Source organism: Muscardinus avellanarius (assembly GCF_963383645.1).
Source record: "Muscardinus avellanarius genome assembly, chromosome: 3".
Lineage (NCBI taxonomy): Eukaryota > Metazoa > Chordata > Mammalia > Rodentia > Gliridae > Muscardinus > Muscardinus avellanarius.
The window spans coordinates 115,108,422-115,126,966 of record NC_137788.1 but is presented as its reverse complement, the minus strand read 5'-3'; the positions used below and the strand labels follow the sequence as shown (position 1 = coordinate 115,126,966).

Here is an 18,545-nt window from a genome sequence, read left to right as displayed (position 1 = left end):
TCAGTAACTGGGTCTCACCTGTCTCCATGGCCCAACCCCGGGAAGCAGGGCCCCAGGGTGCAGAAGCTGGGAAAGCGCGTGGTGGGTGGCTCGCAGCAGGGGCCGGACTGGGGGGAGCGCTTCAGAGGGGAAGGGAGGTTACTTCCCGAAACAGTGGAGGGGAAGCTGCGGCTCGGCAGAAGTCAGCCCATGGTTGTGTGACGGTGGCCATGGGGGATGGGGCGAATTGGTAACCTCAGACCACAGGGCCCTGATGGAGGCAGAGGAGGCTTCCGCGGCTCCAGGATGTACAGACCTACTTAAACTCCCGCTCTTGGCCAGAGAACGGGGGAAGCAGGGGACTCTCCCGGAGCCGGGCCGCCCCTGTCCTCAGCCTAGCTCTGGACACTCACGCCCAACCCCAGCTAAATTTAGCCTCCAGGAGGTCTGGGAGGTGAAGCCAGAAGTCACCGTCAGCCTCCTGATTTAACTCCGGGGCGCGGCCCCCGCCTTCACCCGGGGCAGGCGAACGGGAGCCCCATGCCCAGGGCGGCGGGCAGAGGCCGTGGGCGGCCGCGGCCAGCAGCGGGCCCTGCAGAGGGCGGCCTTTCTGCCAGCCCCGGGCACAGCGGCCCCCCCCCACGCCCACGGCCGGGCCACAGGAAGTCGGGGCTGGGGCGGAGGGCGCCGCGGAGCCGGGGCGAGGACGTGACGGCAGCGGCGGCCCGCGTGACCCGCGCGAGGGCGGGAGCGGGCACCGGAGCGGAGCAGGAGCAGGAGCAGGAGCAGGAGCAGAGCAGGAGCAGGAGGGCGCCCGCTCGGGCTGCGCCTCCCCTCCACTTTCACTTCCCCAGGAGAGGGGAAGCGGAGCCAGATGCGCGCGCTGGAGAACAGCTGGGGCCCGCGGCGCGCCCGCCCTCCACCCCTGCATCCCTGCATCCCGGCATCCCGGCATCCCGGCATCCCGGCCCTACCTGCCTGCCCGCGGCGCCCCGGCCGCCGGCCCGCTGGCGGGTGGCTCGGAGGGCGGGCTGGCGGGCCGGCGGGCGCGGGGCTACCCGGCCCCGGACATGGCGCGCCCGGTTGGGGCGGCGAGTGTTGGAGGAAGAGGCCGGCGAGGGCGCCCGGGCGCCCCCGAGAAGGGAGATCTGGGCGGTCCCAGCGTCCCCGCCGCGCTGCGCCGCGGCAGCCGAGCCGCCCGCGCCGTGCTCCGGCCCCGCGCGCTCCGCTCACCCCAACCCCGGCCGGCGGGGGCCGCGGGCGCCGAAGCTACCCCAGCCCCCTCCGCGGCCCGCGGCCGTGACCCCAGCCAGCGCCGGCCCAGCGCCCCGCCGCCCGCAGCGCGACCCCTGGCGGCTGGGAGGGCCCCCTGCACCCGGGCGGCTCCCCCCCCCCCCCCCCCCCGCGAAGGCTGACCCTAGGTGCCCCTGAAGTCAGAGCTGCGCTCCGGTCGGTCGGTCGGTCGGTCGGTCGGTCGTCGGCCCTCGGTCCTCCAGCGAGATGTGGTGCGCATGCCTGGGACAAAGTACGTGGCCCTAAAAGGCCTCGCTCGAGGGACCCAGGTGGCTCCCCCCCACCCCCGTATCCAGGTTTAGGGCACACAGCATTGCCACCAGCCCAGAGAAGCAAGCTCTCAGTTCTCTTTTCTGCAAAAGACAAGAGCTTCGGAAAGAGGAAGAGGACAGGCGAGGATGGCATAGTGTGGAGCAGAGGAGTGGAGGTGGGGTGGCTGAACAGGGGCTTTACATGGGAAAAAGAGCAGAGGCCCGAAGAACTGGTAAACTGATGCAGAAAGGGGAAGACCTCTTGAGCATGGTTGGCATGCAAGGAGACACTGAATTAAAACTCAAGATAAACCGGGGTTGTATCCCAGGATTTGGGAGGCTGAGACAGTAGAATGCAGTTCGTGGACAGTCTCACCTACTACTTAGTGAGGCCCTTTGAAACTCAGTGAGACCCTGTTTCAAAAATAAAGGTTAAAGCTGGGCGTGGTGGCGCGCGCTTGTTATCCCAGCATCTGGGAGGCTGAGACCGGAGGATCACGGTTCGCAGACAGCCTCAGCTACTTAGTGAGGCCCTCTGCAACTCAGTGAGACCCGGTTTCAAAATAAAAGGATTAAAAATAGGACAGGGGCTGAAGCTTGGAGGTCGAATGCCCCTGAGTTCCATCCCAGACCCGCAAAAAAAAAAAAAAAAAAGCGAGAAAAATTCTTCTTAGAAACCCTTCCTGCGCTTGAGAAGCGGAGACAGGAAGATCACGCTGGCTTAAGAGACCCTGTTTCCAAATAAAAATATAAAAATAGGTCTGGGAGTGTAGCCCGGAGGTAGAAGGGCTTCCAGGAACCCCAGTACCACCAAAAAATAAAAATAAAAATAAATAAAAAATGTATAGGGCAGGAGGTGTAGCTTGGAGGTTGAATGCCCCTGGATTTGGAGGTCAAATGCCCAGGGTTCCATCCACAGACCCACAAAATTAATTAATTAAAGATTAAAAAATAGGACTGGGGGGTGTGGTTCGGAGGTAGAATGTCCCAGGGTTCCACCCTCAGTACCCTTCCAAAAAAAACCTCAGATAAAGCCACGTGTGGTGGCCCATGCTTGTAATCCCAATACTTGGGCCAGTACTTGAGAGGCTGAGAAAGGGGGATCACAGGTTCAAAGCCAGCTTCGAAAATTTATCGAGGCCTTCTGCAACTTAGTGAGACTCTGTTTCCAAATAAGAAATAAAATCAGACTGGGGGTTTAGCTTGGAGGTAGAATGCCTCTGGGTTCAATTTCCAGTGCCACCAAAAAAAAAAAAAAAAAGTGATCCTGGCACAGTGGCACACAACTGTGATCCCAGCACTTAGGAGGCTGAGCCAGGAGGTTCAGCCTCAGCATTGCTAGCCTCAGCACTTTACGAGACCTGTTTCAATAAATAAAAGAGCTGGGGAGCTGGCCAAAACCTGCCTAGAGTTTGCAGATATAAAATCCTCTAGTTTGGGTGTGGTAGCACATACCTATAATCTCAGTACTTGGGAGGCTGAGACAGGAGGATTGCAGGTTCACGGTCAGCCTCAGCTACTTACTGAGGCCCTCTCCAACTTAATGAGACCCTGTTTCAAAATAAAGAATAAAAGATAGGGCTGCCGGGCATGGTGGTGCATGCTTCTAATCTCAGTACTTGGGAGGCTGCAACTGGAGGATCACAGGTTTGCAGCCAACCTCAGCTACTTAGTGAGACCTTCTGCAACCTGTTTCAAAATAAAAGAATGAAAAACTGGGCTAGGAGTAGAGCTCAAAGTCCCTGGGTTCAATCCCCAGTTCAAAAAGAAAAAGTCTCTTTTCTGAAACCTTAGAACTAAGGCCAGCTACTACCCCCAGGAGAGCTAGAATTATTCTACTAGAAATATGGGACCTGTGGCTCGGCTAGCGGCACCTCCCCCTGACACTGCCAGGCCTTGGGTGGAGGAGAAGTTACTTGTCGGGCCAGAGCCCCATAAGAGGGAGGGCGCCTGCAATGTCTCCCTGCTCACACGTAGGCCTATGCCCCCCCTCTGGGCCCCCATATCCAATCTGGGGTACAAATCCTGAGGCTGGGGTCCTCCCACAAAGCATGACAGGATGAGATGTGATTCATAACGGGTAAAAGGGTGTGCACGCTTGTCATCCCAGCACTCGGGAGGCTGAGACTAGAGGATCGCCGTTCGCGGACAGCCTCAGCTACTGAGTGAGGCCATCTACAACTTAGTGAGACCCTGTTTCAAAAAAATAAAGAATAAAAATAAGGCAGGGGGTGTAGCTCGGAGGTCGAATGCCCCTGGGTTCCATCCCCAGACCCGAAAAAAAAAAAAAAAAAAAGTGTGTGGTCTAAGAGCTCCCTAGATCCCAGCTGTAGCCCAAACAGTAGCCAACCACAAGTATTTGATAGGATTTTTTATTAACATATAATATATTTAATAAAAAATAATATCCACTCTGGCGCTCTCCTCCATTGCAAGGGGAAGAGTAGTGAGGAGGGGCTGGCACTGCCCACCCCTAGGCACCCGGATACGCCCCGCCTCCGGGCTCCCCTCGACCCCTGCTTCCCAACAGGCTCTGACCTCCAGACAGGCGGTTTTCAAAGCTCCACGTGCTTGGGCCTCCCTTGGGCTCCCCAGACCACCCACCGCGCAGAGTTCAGGGGCCACGGGGCAAACCCCTGGCCCTTTCCTCAGTCTCAGGATCCTTCCTTCAAGTTAGAGAATCTGGGGGTGGAGAGCAGAGTCTCTACTGGCCGGAGGGGGGCAGCGGCGAGGGCGGGCGGCCCTCACTGTAGCCGGTCACTGCGGAATGAGTCCTCCACCGCAGGGTCGGGCAGCAGGGCACAGGGGTCGCTCAGCATGTTCAGCCCCTCCAGGCCCAGTGGCTCCATGCGCAGCTCGTCCTCCAGCCCCAGCCCCAGGTCCAGCCCTGCCGTCGACACCTCGAAGCCAGGCACCCCAGCCAGGGCTGCTGCGATCTCCTTAGAGAAGCCCGGGGAGGAGTCTCCTGGGGGCGGAAGAGTCGGGAAGGACCACACGTGTACCGTCAGCGCTCTGGAAGCCCCTGGAGCCCCTACAGTGCGGGCGAAGATATGGCTCCCTCCCGTTCTCCATCCCCTACACCCCCTCACCTGTGAGGATGATGTTAGGTCCTGAGCCATGGCGCGAACAGTGGGTCAAGGTCTGGTGGTTGAAGGTGTGAGGGTCCTGGGCGCCGCCCGCTGGCCCCTCATCCCCTAGAAATCCAGGCCCTTCAGAAAAGCCAGGGGGATCCAGCACCAGACTGGTGGACGGGCCCTCCATGCCGAACTGCTCCAGCTGTGGACAGGCAGGCAGAGGCGGCCTCAGAGCCAGGGTCCCTGCTTGGCCCCGCCCAGCTACTGTGCCCCCTTCTCCCAGCATCTCCATCCACCCGGGAGCAGAGGCCAAGTTGGAGGGAGGAGGCAGCAAGCAGAGCAGCAGAGACGAGCGCTGGGCCCCAAGTACCTGCCGGGCCAGAGCACGCGCATGCCAGGAAGGAACGGGTCAAGGCGGGAGCCGTCAGAGCGGGCTGAGCGGAAACAGAGGGGCAGAAGCGGGGGTCAGGCGCAGGAAGACAGGAGCCCCGAGCTGGAGGGTCTACTCAGGCCCCAGCCCCTCCCCTGCTTCTGAGCTAGGCACCAGGACTCACGCTGCCCAGGTTGAAGTCACTCCCTGGCCGGTGGGGCGGCTGCGGCCCGTGCCCACTGGATGCGGGTGGGTAGAGCATCCCATAATGCGGCTGCCGGCCTGGGGGCTGCCCTCCTGAGGGCTGCATCAAGCAGGCCTGAGAGGGCAGCCCTGGCTGCGGTAGAGGCTTTGGGGCAGGTGGCTGGGTGGGCAGAACCAGACTTGGGGGGCTGTATGGGTATGGGGGCAGCCGCTGGTCAGTAGGCAGCTTACTAGTGTCCAGGGGGACGCCCTGGAAAGAAACAAGGAAAAAGGGGAAACTTACCCCTTGGTGTGCCCCCTGAAACCTCCCGGGCATGACTCTCCAGGTCCCCACGGGGCATCCCTGGGGTTGGTGACAACTCAAAAGTGCATTTCAGAATGAAGCGCTCAGTGCGGCGGACACGGAGTAAGTCTGAACCCACTCCAGAATGGAACCGTCCCCATCCTTGGCACCTTTCTGTGTATGTCTGGTACCCGGGATGGAACCCGGGGGGGCTCTACCCCTGCCCTTTTTACTTTTTGTGTGTGTGGAGATCAGAGAGAACCCAGGAACATTCTACCTCTGAACTATACTCCAGCCCTATTTTATTTTTATTTGGAAGCAGGGTCTCACTAAGTTGATGCTAGCCTCACTGAATTGCTGAGGCTGTCTGCAAACCGCGATCCTCCTGTCTCAGCCTCCCAAATGCTGGGATTACAAGTGTGCGCCACCACGCCTGGCTCCTATTTTATTTTTTATTTGGAAACAGGGTCTCACAAAGTCTCACTGAATTGCTGAGGCTGGCCCTGAACCTGCGATCCTCCTGTCTCAGCCTCCCAACCACTGGGATTACAGGCCTGTGCCACCACGCCTGGCTCGCCCCTGGGACTTTAATGGCTGCCAGCAGACAAGGCCTTGTGACACACAGGACAGCTGCTGAGAAGGCTGAGGAGGCCGGGGAGAGGGAGAGGAGGAAGGGAGGCAGGAGAGGAGGGAGGCACGCACCTCACTACACACTGCCACCTGGCCTCAGTCTTCCTATGGAGGAGGGAAAGATGGACACGGAACACACATTCCAGGGGACAGGGATGGAGGACGAGGGGAGAGTAGGCCAGAGGAGAGAAGACGACAAAGGACAAGGGAAGCAGACACAGCAAAACCCACACAGGACGGAAAGGAGGGAAGTCCCAGGAATCTGAGCACTGAGGAATGCCCTAGGTAACGTTTGAGCTGCGTCCCAATGCTCCCTGACTTGTATAACCTGGCTCCGGTGTCCTCAGCTGTAAAGCTGAAGGGATGGAGTTCTGTGGTCTGAGATTCTCGGGGTCTACGGATTCTATAAAAGGAGGAGGGAAGTGGAGAGGTGACAGGACAGAACGGGGGTGGGGGATGGGGAGGGGAAGGACAGAAGCACAGGAAAAAGAGGAGCTGCTGTCTGCCAAGCCTGTGCCTGGGCTTCGGGGCTGGCCACTATTCATGGCCCCAACTCTTTTTTTTTTTTTTTTTTTTGCGGTTCTGGGGATGGAACCCCAGGGCATTCTACCTCTGAGCTACACCCCCAGCCCTATTTTGTATTTTTAAAATTAATTAATTAGCCGGGTGTGGTGGCGCATGCTTGTAATCCCCGCGCTTGGGAGGCAGAGACAGGAGGATCGCGCAGGTTCGAAGCCAGCCACGCGCCCTGGCTTAGGAGACCCTGTTTCCAAATATAAAAAAAAAATGTAAAAATAGGTCTGGGAGTGTAGCCCGGAGGTAGAAGGGCTTCCAGGAACCCCAGTACCACCAAAAATAAAAATAAAAATAAAAATAAAAAATAATAATAATTAATTTTTTTTTTAACGAATCTGGGGATGGAACCCAGAGGCATTTGACCTCCAAGCTACACCCCCACCCCTATTTTTTTATTCTTTATTTTGAAACCGGGTCTCACTGAGTTGCAACGGGCCTCACAAAGTAGCTGAGGCTGGCCGCAAACCGCGAGCCTCCTGTCTCAGCCTCCCGAATGCTGGGATGACAGGTGTGCGCACCACGCCCAGCTGGCCCAACTCTCACAAGACCATCGCTGCTTTCTAAACAAGGCTCCCGAGGCTCACAGGTGGGGAGTAACCTGTCTGAGGACACAGCTTGGAAGGGGCAGGGCTGGCTTTAAAGCCAAAAGCTTAATCCCAGGGATTCTACTCTTAGGCAAAGAGAAGATGGACACGAGATGGGGCAGGTGACGGACGGAGGACGGGAGGGGACGGATGAGACAGGGATCTGAGGGAGGGCAGGCCGTTGGAGATCAGGGGCAGGGAGACAGACACGTGGGAGGCAGCCACGCATACCTGAGTGATGGAAGACAAGGTGGGTGACATTGTTGGCGAAAACTGTTTGGGCAGCTGCTGTTGGGACCTTCTGGCGTCGGCTGGGCCCGCGGGCAAACTCAGGGGGCTGAGGGGCACGCGGCGGTGGCGGGGGGAAGCCCCAGGGGTAGAAGCCGGGTAAGGGGGAGCGCCCAGGACGGGAGATGAAGTGGAGGAAGAGGAGGAGGAAGAGGACAGGGCGGGGGCGCTGAGCGACGGGTGGCCCAGGGAGGTGGTGGGCAGTGCGTGGCGGGCCAGGGACGAGGCGGGGAGCGAGGGGTGGCTGTGGGAACCCTGGAGCTGGGGCTGCGGACTGCTCAGGGAAGCCTGGAGGTTGGGATTGCTTAGGGAGGACTGCAGGGATGGGTGGCTGAGAGGTGAATGAAGTCCTGCAGGCACAAATCAGAGATGACGACGTTACTGGCGGGAACGGGGCCGTTTTCCACTACAATGGGCTGCAATGACCAGACTATGGAACAGCAACACATGTCCTCCTGCTCTGTCCCTGGCCTGAGCTCGGCCTGCCCACCTCAGGATCCCGGGAAACCACACCTACCGTCTCGCAGGCCAGCAATGGCGGTGGGCCGAAGGGCAGTCCCAGGACCCCGCTCTACCCTCCCGCCCCTGCGTGGCTTTGGCCAGGCAGCAGCCACTCACCTGGCGCATCGTAGCCCGGGCCCAGGCCCAGGCCGCCGCTGATGCCCAGGTGGGTCATGGTGTGGGTCAGGCTAGAGGTGCTGGTGCCCCCGCTCAGGCTGGGATAGGCTGTCTCCTCGGGGTCCAGGGGGGTGGGCAGCGGTGGGGGAAAGTGCAGGTTGGTGAGGTCAGGCAGGGAGCCCCCCGTGTTCATGGCAGGTGGGAGGACAGGCACGCTGGCAGGCTGGTCAGGAGATGGGAAGATGCTGGGGCGAGGACAGAAAAAGAGCGGTGTCAACGGTCAGTGGGGAGCGGCTGGGGAGCCAGAGGGTGACCTCCCACATCTCCTGCGTCCCTCCCTCGCTGCCTTAGAGGGGAGCTTACTTAATTCCAGGGACTTCACAGGACCGAGGTCGGGAGGAGGAAGAGGACAGCTGCGGGGAGAAGAAAGAATGGAGAAATGAGGGCCAGGCTCAGTGAGAGACCCGCCCTGGGACGGTGGGTGGCACGCGGCGGCCCACGCCTACCTTCTTGGCATCCCAGGGTTTCAGCAAATGCTTGTCATCTAGCAAGTTCTCCTCAATAGCAGGGACTTTGAGAGAGAAAGACTGGTGATGAGCGGGCTGGAGGTGAGGCCAGGGAGGGGCAAAACAGGAAGCAGCCTCTCCCTGACCCTGTTCCAAGGTCCCGCAGCAGCCCAGATGCCCACAGGTGGCGAGGAACACATACCTTTGGAGTCCATTTCGCCATCCAGAAACCCTGCAAGGGATGCGGAGCAGCTGGCTGAGTGCCTGCCCGCCCCAGCCCAGGGCTCCCTGCTCCACCCAACTCTGGGACTCAGCCGCTTACCCCCGCGGCGGCCGGGCAGGACGCTGGGAGGTGTGGGGCCTGGATATGTGTCCTGGGGGTTGGGGTTCATCACACTCGTGTGAAGGGCTGAGTCAGAGCTCGTCCTGTGGGGAGCAGCAATGAGTGGGCAGCAGCAGACCCTCCCCCTGGCCAAGCCCTGCCCAGCATGTCAGAGGAGAGGGGCCCGGCAGGGCCATCACCTGTTAAGTGCAGACGGTAGTCTAAACAACTGCCCCTTCTCTGCCGGGAAGTTGCCCCAAGGCGTCCTGGGCAGAGAAACAAAGTCATGAGGAGGAAGAAGGCTGCCAGGGACAGGAGGCCGGCACGGAGCAGGGACTCTCGACAGCTTGAGTGGAAGAGGAGGTGCAGCGAGCTGGGAACTCCGAATCGCACCCCTTGTTTTCTGGTTCTTTCGATGCCTGTGCCCCATGAGCCCCCTCCCCCAGTCAACTTGAGCGATCTGGAAACTCCTCTCTGTGAGGACAAGCTGAATGGGAACTCTGGAGCCCCGTGACTGGGGCAGGGGTGGGCTAGGGAGGGTTTCAGTGTCACAGAACTGTACTCCACTCAAGGGAGGCAGCCATTTCCACCTGCCCCGCCCCCCTAGACACACACCCCAGCTTGGCTGCAGTTCCATTGGCCCCCGCTCTGGCTGGACTGGGAGGCTTGGCCACGCGTCAGCAAGGCCAAGACTGGACTCTGATCACCGGCTCCCGCTGCCCACGCCCTCCCTGCTGCACCACTACAGGAGGAGGTGTGCTGAAACCCTCGCCCATCCCGAGCCCCCGCTGGAAAGTCTCAGAGTGGCAACCCTGGCTGAGCCTGACTCACCTCCGCCAGCCGGACTCTGGGGGAGGAGACAGGTAGGCAGGACTGTAGGGAGAACTGTCAATGTGCAGCGTCGTCGTTAAGGAAAAGGTGAAGCGGGGTGAATGGCCACAGACAGGCGGCCTGTAACCAGCCACTCACCATGAGGCCGGAGGAGGGCATGCTCAAGGCCAACCTGGGCGAGTGAGACCCTGTCCCAAAACAACACTAATACTGTTATTTGGTACTGGGGACTGAACTCGGGCATTCTACCTCCACGCTACACCCTCAGACCCTTTTCAGTCTTTATTTTGGTACTGGAGATCACCCCAGACTTTTTTATTTCAGTTCTTATATATGTTTTTTTTTTTTTTTTTTTTGGTGGTGCTGGGGATTGGACCCAGGGGCATTCTACTTCTAAACTACACCCTCAGCCCTATTTTGTGTGTGTGTGTGTGTGTGTGTGTGTGTGTGTGTGTGCGCGCGCGCGCGTTACTGATCATTCAACCCAGAGGCATTCTACCTCTGAGGTCTACCCCCAAACCGACTTTATTTCTCATTTGGAAAAAGGGTCTCACTAGGTTGATGAGTCTCACTACTTGCTGAGGCTGTCCTCGAACCTGCAATCCTCCTGTCTTAGCCTCCCAAGTACTAGGATCATGGTGTGCGCCACCATGCCCGGCTTCCCAGCCCTATTTTTTATTCTTTATTTTGAAACAGGATCTCACTAAGTTGCAGAGGACCTAAGTAGCTAAGGCTGGCTGCAAACCTGTGATCATCCTCTCTCAGCCTCCCAAGTACATGAGAGTCTCCCTTCCTTCTTTTCTTCAGATTGAATCCAGGGTCATTCTACCTCTGAGCGACACCCCCAGCTCAATTTTATTTTTTATTATGAAACAGAGTTTCTCTAGGTTGTTGGGTCTCACTACATTGCTGAGACTGGTCTTGAACCTGTGATCCCCATTTCAGCCTCCCAAATGCTGGGATTACAGGCATGTGCCACTACTCCTGGATCATTCTTTACTTTGAAACAGGGTCTTCCTAGGTGGTTGAGGCTGGTTGAAGTTGTCCTGTCTCAGCCTCCCAAGTCTTGAGATTATAGACGCGTACCACTGCACCCAACTTCAAAATAAAACCTCAAAAGGGCTGAGAGTGTAGCTCAGAGGTGGAGTGCTCCTAGGTTCAATCTGTAGTAACACACACACACACACACACAACCAGAGGCGATGACAAAGACTGAGACGACAAAGCCAGGCGTGGGGCACACACTTGTCATCCCAGCATTTGGGAGACTGAGACAGGAGGAGCACGGTTCGCAGACAGCCTCACGTACTCAGTGAGGCCCTTTGCAACTTAGTAAGACCCTGTTTCAAAATAAAGAATAAAAAATAGGGCAGGGGGTGTAGCTTGGAGGTCGAATGCCCCTGGGTTCCATCCCCAGACTCACAAAAAAGAAAGAGAAGAAAGAAAGAAAGGAAAGAAAGAAAGAAAAAAAAAAAACAGGGTTGGGGGTGTAGCTCAGAGGTAGAATGCCCTGGGTTTCATCCCCAGTACCACCAAAATAAAACAAAAAAAAGATACACATACCTCTCTCCTCTCCTAGAAGGGGCAACAATTGGGTTAAAGTAAAAGAGAAGGGTCTGGGGATGTGGCTCAGTGGAAAACCACTTGCCTAGTGTGCGTAAACCACTGGGTTAGATCCCCTGTGCGCGCGCGCGCGCGCACACACACACACACACACACACACACACACACTGAATGAAATTGGGCCCAATGGAGCTGGGACCATCTAGGAGAATGCCTGGGCCAGGCTTAGAACAAGTGCAGAGGACAGTGAGCTTGGAGGCTAACAGTGGAGACGTGAGAAGAGTCTGATGTCCCTCAGCACGCAGGGCGCTCCACCTGTGCCTGTGCAGCAGAGTGAGCTGAAGTGAGAAGGGCCAGGACAAAGCCTCAGCAGCCACAAGCCCTGCCCCAGGGGCGCTGACAGGAGGTGGCAGAAAGGAGCGCTCCCGCCCAAGAGTGGACCCGGACAACAGTCCAACTCCTTCCTGGCCAGGCCTGCTGGTGCTGTCATAACCCCAGGACTTGGGAGGCTGAAGCAGGAGGGACGCAGGCTCAAGACCAGCCTCAGCAGTTAGCGAGACTCAACAACCCAGCAAAACCGTTTCCAAACAAAAAATAAAAGGGGCTGGGGGTGGAGCTCAGAGGTAGATTGTCCCTGAGTTCAATTCCCAGTACCAAATAAAAAAAGCCCCTTCCTAGCAGGAGTCCCCAAGGAGCCCTGGCCCACACCCAGGCCCCCAAGCCCGGGCGAAGGATATGTGGCGGGGGTAGCGGCGGAGCGGGGACACCATTCGGCGGGGGTCTCGCTGCACGCGCTCCACCAGCCCATGGTGCCGGGTGCTCCGAGAAGAATCCAAAGGTGAGTGGAGGGGGCCCTGCCAAAAAGGCCAGGTGACAGTCAGCAGGGAGGAGGCGCAAAAGCCCCCTCCTCCCTCGCCGGTGTGCACTCACCGGGAACTCGGCCAGGCCACAGCCAATCTGGTTCACGTTGGGCAGAGAACCGCCGTAATGGGAGCTCCTTGTGTAGGCCAGTCGCAGCTTTTGGGCCTGTAGCTGAGACACGAGGGACAAAAGGCAATGTCAGCGAGGGTCTGAGTGCTGTCAGGACCAGCCAGCCTTGCTGTCCCCGTCACCAGTGCCGGCGGAAAGGCCCCCGAGCCCCGCTGCCAACAATGCGCCCAGCTTTTGCAGGGAGCGCATGACAGCCTCACAGCGCCCGCCCTGACCCTGCTCGGGCCTGTCTCCGTCGTCGGTAGGCATGAGTGTAAGCTGAGTGCCTCTGGGGCCACCAGGGCTTAGCCCCAGGGACAGGTGTCTACTGGGTGCTTTCACTCCAGGTGCGTCCAGGACTACTTAGAATGGGAGGGCCACAGGTGGATGGCACACCCCATAATTGCTGGCCTCCTCTCCACAGTGGGGAGTGTGCAGGCTCTTGGGATCAGCCACTTGCCTGGTCTTGGCGAGGCTACCTAGAGCCCGCGCCTCACAAACTCAAAGATCCACGGGATGAGGTCTCCTGGCTTTTCCAAAACCAAGGGGCACGCTTGCACTGGCTCCTAGGGCCCCTCAACTGGCCGGGAAGCCAGGAGAACGGGGGTGGGAGAAGGCACGGGAGCCCACACCCGCCTCATCCCCGCCTCAGGGAGATAGGTCTGGTTTCCCTTAGCCTGATGGGGATTTGGTCGGCCTGCAAATTTCCCATTGCTGTAAGGCGTGAGTAGCCACTGCTCAGGGTCGGCCATTACCACCAGGCACACGGACCCAGGCAAGGCCCTGGGGAGGGGGCAGCTGAGGATGGGCCAAGCTCCCAGGGTCACACTGGTGCACGCCACGCAGCTTCAGATCTGTCTTACAATTCCTGGAGGTCAGCTCAGGGAGTTCAGTGAGCACCATCTGACCTCTGGAATCACTTTAAGTCCTTTTTAATAAATATGGCAACCCCAGCTGCTCAATGGTATAGATCCCCACAGCCCCTTTTTTTTTTTTTTTTTTTGGTGGTACTGGAGATTGAACGCAGGGCCATTCGACCTCCGAGCTACACCCCCTGCCCTGTTTTCTTGTTTTTTTGGGTTTTCTGGGGTGTTTAATATTTTGAGGGTCTGGGGATGGAACCCAGGGACATTCTACCTCTGAGTTACACCCCCAGCCCTATTTTTTATTCTTTATTTTAAAACAGGGCCTCACTAAGTAGCTGAGGCTGGCCACGAATCACGATCCTCCTGTCTCAGCCTCCCAAATGCTGGGATTACAAGCCGGTGCCACCATGCCAGGTTTATTTTTTATCTTGAAAAGGGTCTAAGTTGAACAAGATGGCGCCAAAGGCGAAGAAGGAAGCGCCTGCCCCTGCCAAAGCTGAAGCCAGGACAAAGGCTTTGAAGGCCAAGAAGGCAGTGTTGAAAGATGTCCATAGCCACAAAAAGAAGATCCGCACATCACCAACCTTTCGGAGGCCCAAGACACTGCAGCTCCGGAGGCAGCCCAAATACCCCCGGAAGAGCGCCCCCAGGAGGAACAAGCTTGACCACTGTGCCATCATCGAGTCCCCCGGACCACTGAGTCAGCCATGAAGAAGACGGAAGACAACAACACACTTGTGCTTATTGTGGATATTAAGGCCAACTAGCACCAGATCAGACAGGCTGTGGAGAAGCTCCATGACACTGACGTCGGGGTCAACGCCCTGACCAGGCGGATGGAGAGAGGAAGCCGTATGTCCTCCTGGCTCCTGATTATGATGCTTTGGGTGTTGCCAACAAAATCGGAACCATCTAAACAGAGTCCAGCCGGCTAATTCTAAATATATAGATTTTCACTATGTTTAAAAAAAAAAAAGAAAGAAAGAAAAAAAGAAAAAGGTCTAAGTTGCGGAAGGCCTCACCAAATAGCTGAGGCTGTCCGCAAACCACGATTCTTGGTCTCAGCCTCCCGAATGCTGGGATTACAAGTGTGTGACACCATGCACAGCTATTTTTTTTATATTTATTTATTTATTTGCGGGTCTGGGAATGGAACCCAGGGGCATTTGACCTCCAAGCTATAGCCCCTACCCTATTTTTTATTATTTATTTATTTATTGGTGGTACTGGGGGTGGAACCCAGAGGCTTTCTACCTCTGGGCTTACACCCAGACCTATTATATATATATATTACATATATATATATATATTACATATATATATATATATATATATATATTTTTTTTTTTTTTTTTTTGGTGGTACTGGGGTTCCTGGAAGCCTTCTACCTCCGGGCTACACTCCCAGACCTATTTTTACATTTTTATTTGGAAACAAGGTCTCCTAAGCCAGCGCACGCGGCTGGCTTCGAACCTGCGCGATCCTCCTGTCTCTGCCTCCCAAGCACGGGGATTACAAGCGTCCGCCACCACGCCCGGCTATTTTATATTTTTATTTGGAAACAGGGTCTCACTAAGTTTCTGAGAGCCTCACTAAGTAGCTGAGGCTGGCTTCGAACCTGCGCGATCCTCCTGTCTCAGCCTCCCAAGTGCGGGGATTACAAGCGTGCGCCACTACACCCGGCCGTTTTTATTCTTTATTTTGAAACAGGGTCTCACTAAGTTGCAGAGGGCCTCACTAAGTAGCTGAGGCTGTCCATGAATAAAAAGGGCTGGGGAACCTGGGAGTGGTGGCGTATATCTAGGTTCAACCCTCAATTAAAAAAAAAAGCTGGGCGTGGTAGCGCATGCTTGTAATCCCCATGCTTGGAAGGCTGAGACAGGAGGATCATGCAGGTTCAAAGCCAGCTGAGGCTGGCTTAAAAGACCCTGTTTCCAAATAAAATATAAAATAGGTCTGGGAGTGTAGCCCAGAGGTAGAAGGCCCTTGGGTTCCATCCCCAGTACTGCCAAAAAAAAAAAAAAAAAAAAAAAAGGCAGGATTGGTGGCGCACGCTTGTAATCCCAGCATTCGGCGGGAGGCTGAGACAGGAGGATTGGGGTTCTTGGATAGCCTCAGCTACTTAGTCAGGCCCTCTGCAATTCAATGAGACCCTGTTTCAAAATAAAGAATAAAAAATACGGCTGGGGTGTAGCTTGCAGGTAGAATGCCCCTGGGTTCCATCCCCAGTACTGGAAAAAAGAAAAAAAAAAAAAAAAAAAGGAATAAAAAATAGGGCTGGGAAAAGCCAGGCATGGTGGCACATGCTTGTAATCCCAGCATTCCGGAGGCTGAGACCCGAGGATCGAGGGTCACAACCAGCCTCAGCTACTTAGTGAGGCCCTTTGCAACTCAGTGAGACCTGGTTTCAAAATAAAGAATAAAAAATAGGGCAGGGGGGTCTATCTTGGAGGTCAAATGCTCCTGAATTCCTTCCCCAGACCCCCCCCCACACACACACAAAAGAAAGGGTTGGGGGTGGAGCTTGGAGGTAGAATGACCCTGGGTTCTATCCCTAGTATGGCAAAAAATAAACAAATTAAAAATAAAATTAAAAAATAATTTTTGATTCTCAGTCCTTGTCCCTTAGTCTTTTCTCTCTCTCTCTCTCTCTCTCTCTCGAGAGAGAGAGAGAGAGAGAGAGAGAGAGAAGAAAAATTAACCAGGAGAGAAAAGCTGAGTTTGAAGGGCTTTTTTTTTTTGCAGTATTGAGGATGGAACCCAGGGGCATTCTACCTCAGAGCTACGCCCCCTACTCTATTTTTTATTCTTTATTTTGAAACAGGGTCTCACTGAGTTGCAAAGAGCCTCACTAAGTAGCTAAGGTTGGCCGCGAACCGCGATCCTCCTGTCTCAGCCTCCCGAATGCTGGGATGACAAGCGTGCGCCACCACGCCTGGCCTGAAGGGTCCTTTTGATAAACCAAAGCACCACAAAAACAGAAGTTCCAGCTTTGTGATTCTTAAAGCCTTTGTTTGCACATACGAGCCCTAAGATCAGATCATGCCTGTTAGAATCCTGGTTCAGAGGGCAGGACCTCAAACTGTCAGCTGGAGATCACTCTCTCCCATCTCTTTGTTTCTGCATCCATCCTTGTCAAGAACTCCTAAGGAAGCCGGGAGTGGTGGCACACACCTGTAATCTCAGGACTTGAGAGGCTGAGACAGGAGGATCATGGCCAGCCTCAGCTGGTGGCACACACCTGTAATCTCAGGACTTGAGAGGCTGAGACAGGAGGATCATGGCCAGCCTCAGCTACTTAGTGAGGCATTCTGCAACGTTGTGAGGCCTTGTTTCAAAATAAAGATTAAAATGTAGGGCTGGGGGTGTAGCTTGGAGGTGGAATGCCCATGTGTTCCATCCCCAGTTCTGAAAAAGAAAAAAAAAAAAAAAAAAAAAAAAACTCCTAAAAGAGTAGTCACCAATTACATCATAATCCTCATGGTATTCAGATTGGGTCGTGTGAGCATATGCATACACATACATGCACAGAGCCATAGCGCTGGCACACACACACACACACACACACACACACACACACACACACACACAGATCTGCCTCACCACCTTTCCCTGTTCTGACTCCCACAAACTAGGGCACAGGGTCCCTAGAGACTCAAAGGGGAGGAAAAAAAAAAAAAAAGGCTGTCAAGGGAGATTGTACAAAAGCACAGTCAGGATCACAGTCATAGACGCAATCACAGACCAGCAGAGAGAACCTTGAAATGTGGTATTTCCGTTCCACCACCTCTCCTTAAATTCCTTCCAGGTCTTTCCCATGAGGGATCGCTGCAATATTCTCACCTGCTGTGTTGCGAATAACGTGGCCCTGAATTAGGACTGCATGCCAGCTGGGCCAGCTCCAGACCCTGGCTGCCTCTGACATACAGCCCTGGGGAGCAAGAAACCAAGGCCAGAGGGGCTTCAGAGGCAGCCTGGCTGCCTTCAGAGCTGCAAAGTTCTGTGTGGAACTTCCGAGGAGTGAACATTCCCTACCGGTGGAAGAGCCTCCTAGGCATTCCAGAAATTGATCCGCAAAGCAGCCATCTCCCTAAAAAGCTCACCAAGCCATCGAGTGCCATACCACCTACCGCAGATCAGTTACACCGTTTGGGATTCAAAGCTCTACCATTCCTTCAAGGAGGCCAGAGCAAAACACCCAGCACCAGCCTGTGAGCAGTGGACCTCACCTTCATTCACATCAGGAAACCACAAGAAGTATTTGAAAAAGGAAGCAAAGGAACGGGACGCAGGAGGGGACTTCCTGCCCCACCATACCCAGCTCTGCTGGTTCAAACCGCTCAAGGGGCCCTTTCCCGTCGGGTACCAAAGTGCCCAGAGTAGCACAACAGGGCAAAGGAACGAGCTTAGAGAGGATCACACCTCGGAGGAGCCAGATTAGGGACAAGCAGCCTGCCGCCACAACCCGTGACCCCAAGATCCGAGATGCTTCAGGGGAGTCTGGCGGGGGCTCCCCAGGGATGCACAGGGACCACCCACCTCCGCCGGACTTCACGGGCACCCCTCTCCTCCGGACCCGCTCCCGCCTCGGGTTCTCGGCCCCCAGCCGCTCCACACCCTCCACCTCTCCAGCGTTTCGGCCTCCTCGGCAAAATTCGTCTTCCTGCCCCTCGGCCCTGACCCGGCGCCTCCCAGCCGGCGGCGCCCGCTGCCCCAGTCCCGGTCCGCCTCCTGCGCGGCTCCCGCCCCCGCCCCGCCTCTCGCCTCTCCGCGCCGCCACCGCTCCGTTACGCTCCGGCCCCCCGGCGCGGCCCCTCACCCGGGTGGAGCCGATGTCCATCATCACCTCCTCGAAGGCCGCCGTCTCCTCGGCCTGGCGCTGCTTCTGCAGCGCGATCTTCTCACTAAACTTGCGCGGGTTGGAAGCCGCAGCGGAACCGGGCCCGTTCGCCCCCGACGTCGCCATCTTCCTCCCGCGTCCCTCCCCGCCACCTTCCCAGCACCAGCCCCGGCCTCCGCCGCGGGCCCTGGCCCGGCTCCTCCAGCCGTAGCCGCCGCCGCCTCCGCGAGCCCCGCGGCCCGGCCCCAGCCTAGCCCTGACCCGCGGCGCGAGGTCCGACGGGACTTGTAGTTTGTTTACGTGACCCCCGCACGCACGCGGCCACGCTGCGCAGAGAGGAAGTGGACTACAAATCCCGGCGACCCTCTCGACCCCGGAACTCGCCCCGCCCCTCGCTCGCTCCCTACGCGGGGCACGCCGGGAGTAGTAGTTCTGTGCCCGGTCCCCAGCCTGGGGACGAGAAAGGGAGAGGGATCTGGAGAGGAAGGGAAGAGGGAG

At 56.7% G+C, this 18,545-nt stretch overlaps 1 protein-coding gene and 1 pseudogene across 2 annotated transcripts; one reads left to right on the top strand and one right to left on the bottom strand.

The window, feature by feature from the left end:
- Positions 1-4,267: 4,267 nt before the first annotated feature.
- CRTC2 (CREB regulated transcription coactivator 2) lies at positions 4,268-18,173 on the bottom strand (the record flags this gene model as incomplete). The annotated part of the gene is made up of 14 exons (XM_080693034.1): positions 4,268-4,488; positions 4,613-4,799; positions 5,152-5,421; positions 7,476-7,882; positions 8,151-8,395; positions 8,514-8,563; positions 8,657-8,721; positions 8,859-8,888; positions 8,979-9,082; positions 9,179-9,244; positions 9,810-9,863; positions 12,081-12,226; positions 12,303-12,404; positions 18,027-18,173. 14 exons carry the CDS (start codon positions 18,171-18,173, stop codon positions 4,268-4,270), a joined length of 2,094 nt encoding a protein of 697 aa, XP_080549160.1.
- Positions 13,661-14,123, top strand: LOC308261247 (large ribosomal subunit protein uL23-like; annotated as a pseudogene). Its single transcript has one exon. The product of its transcript is annotated as a large ribosomal subunit protein uL23-like (transcript).
- Positions 18,174-18,545: the final 372 nt, after the last annotated feature.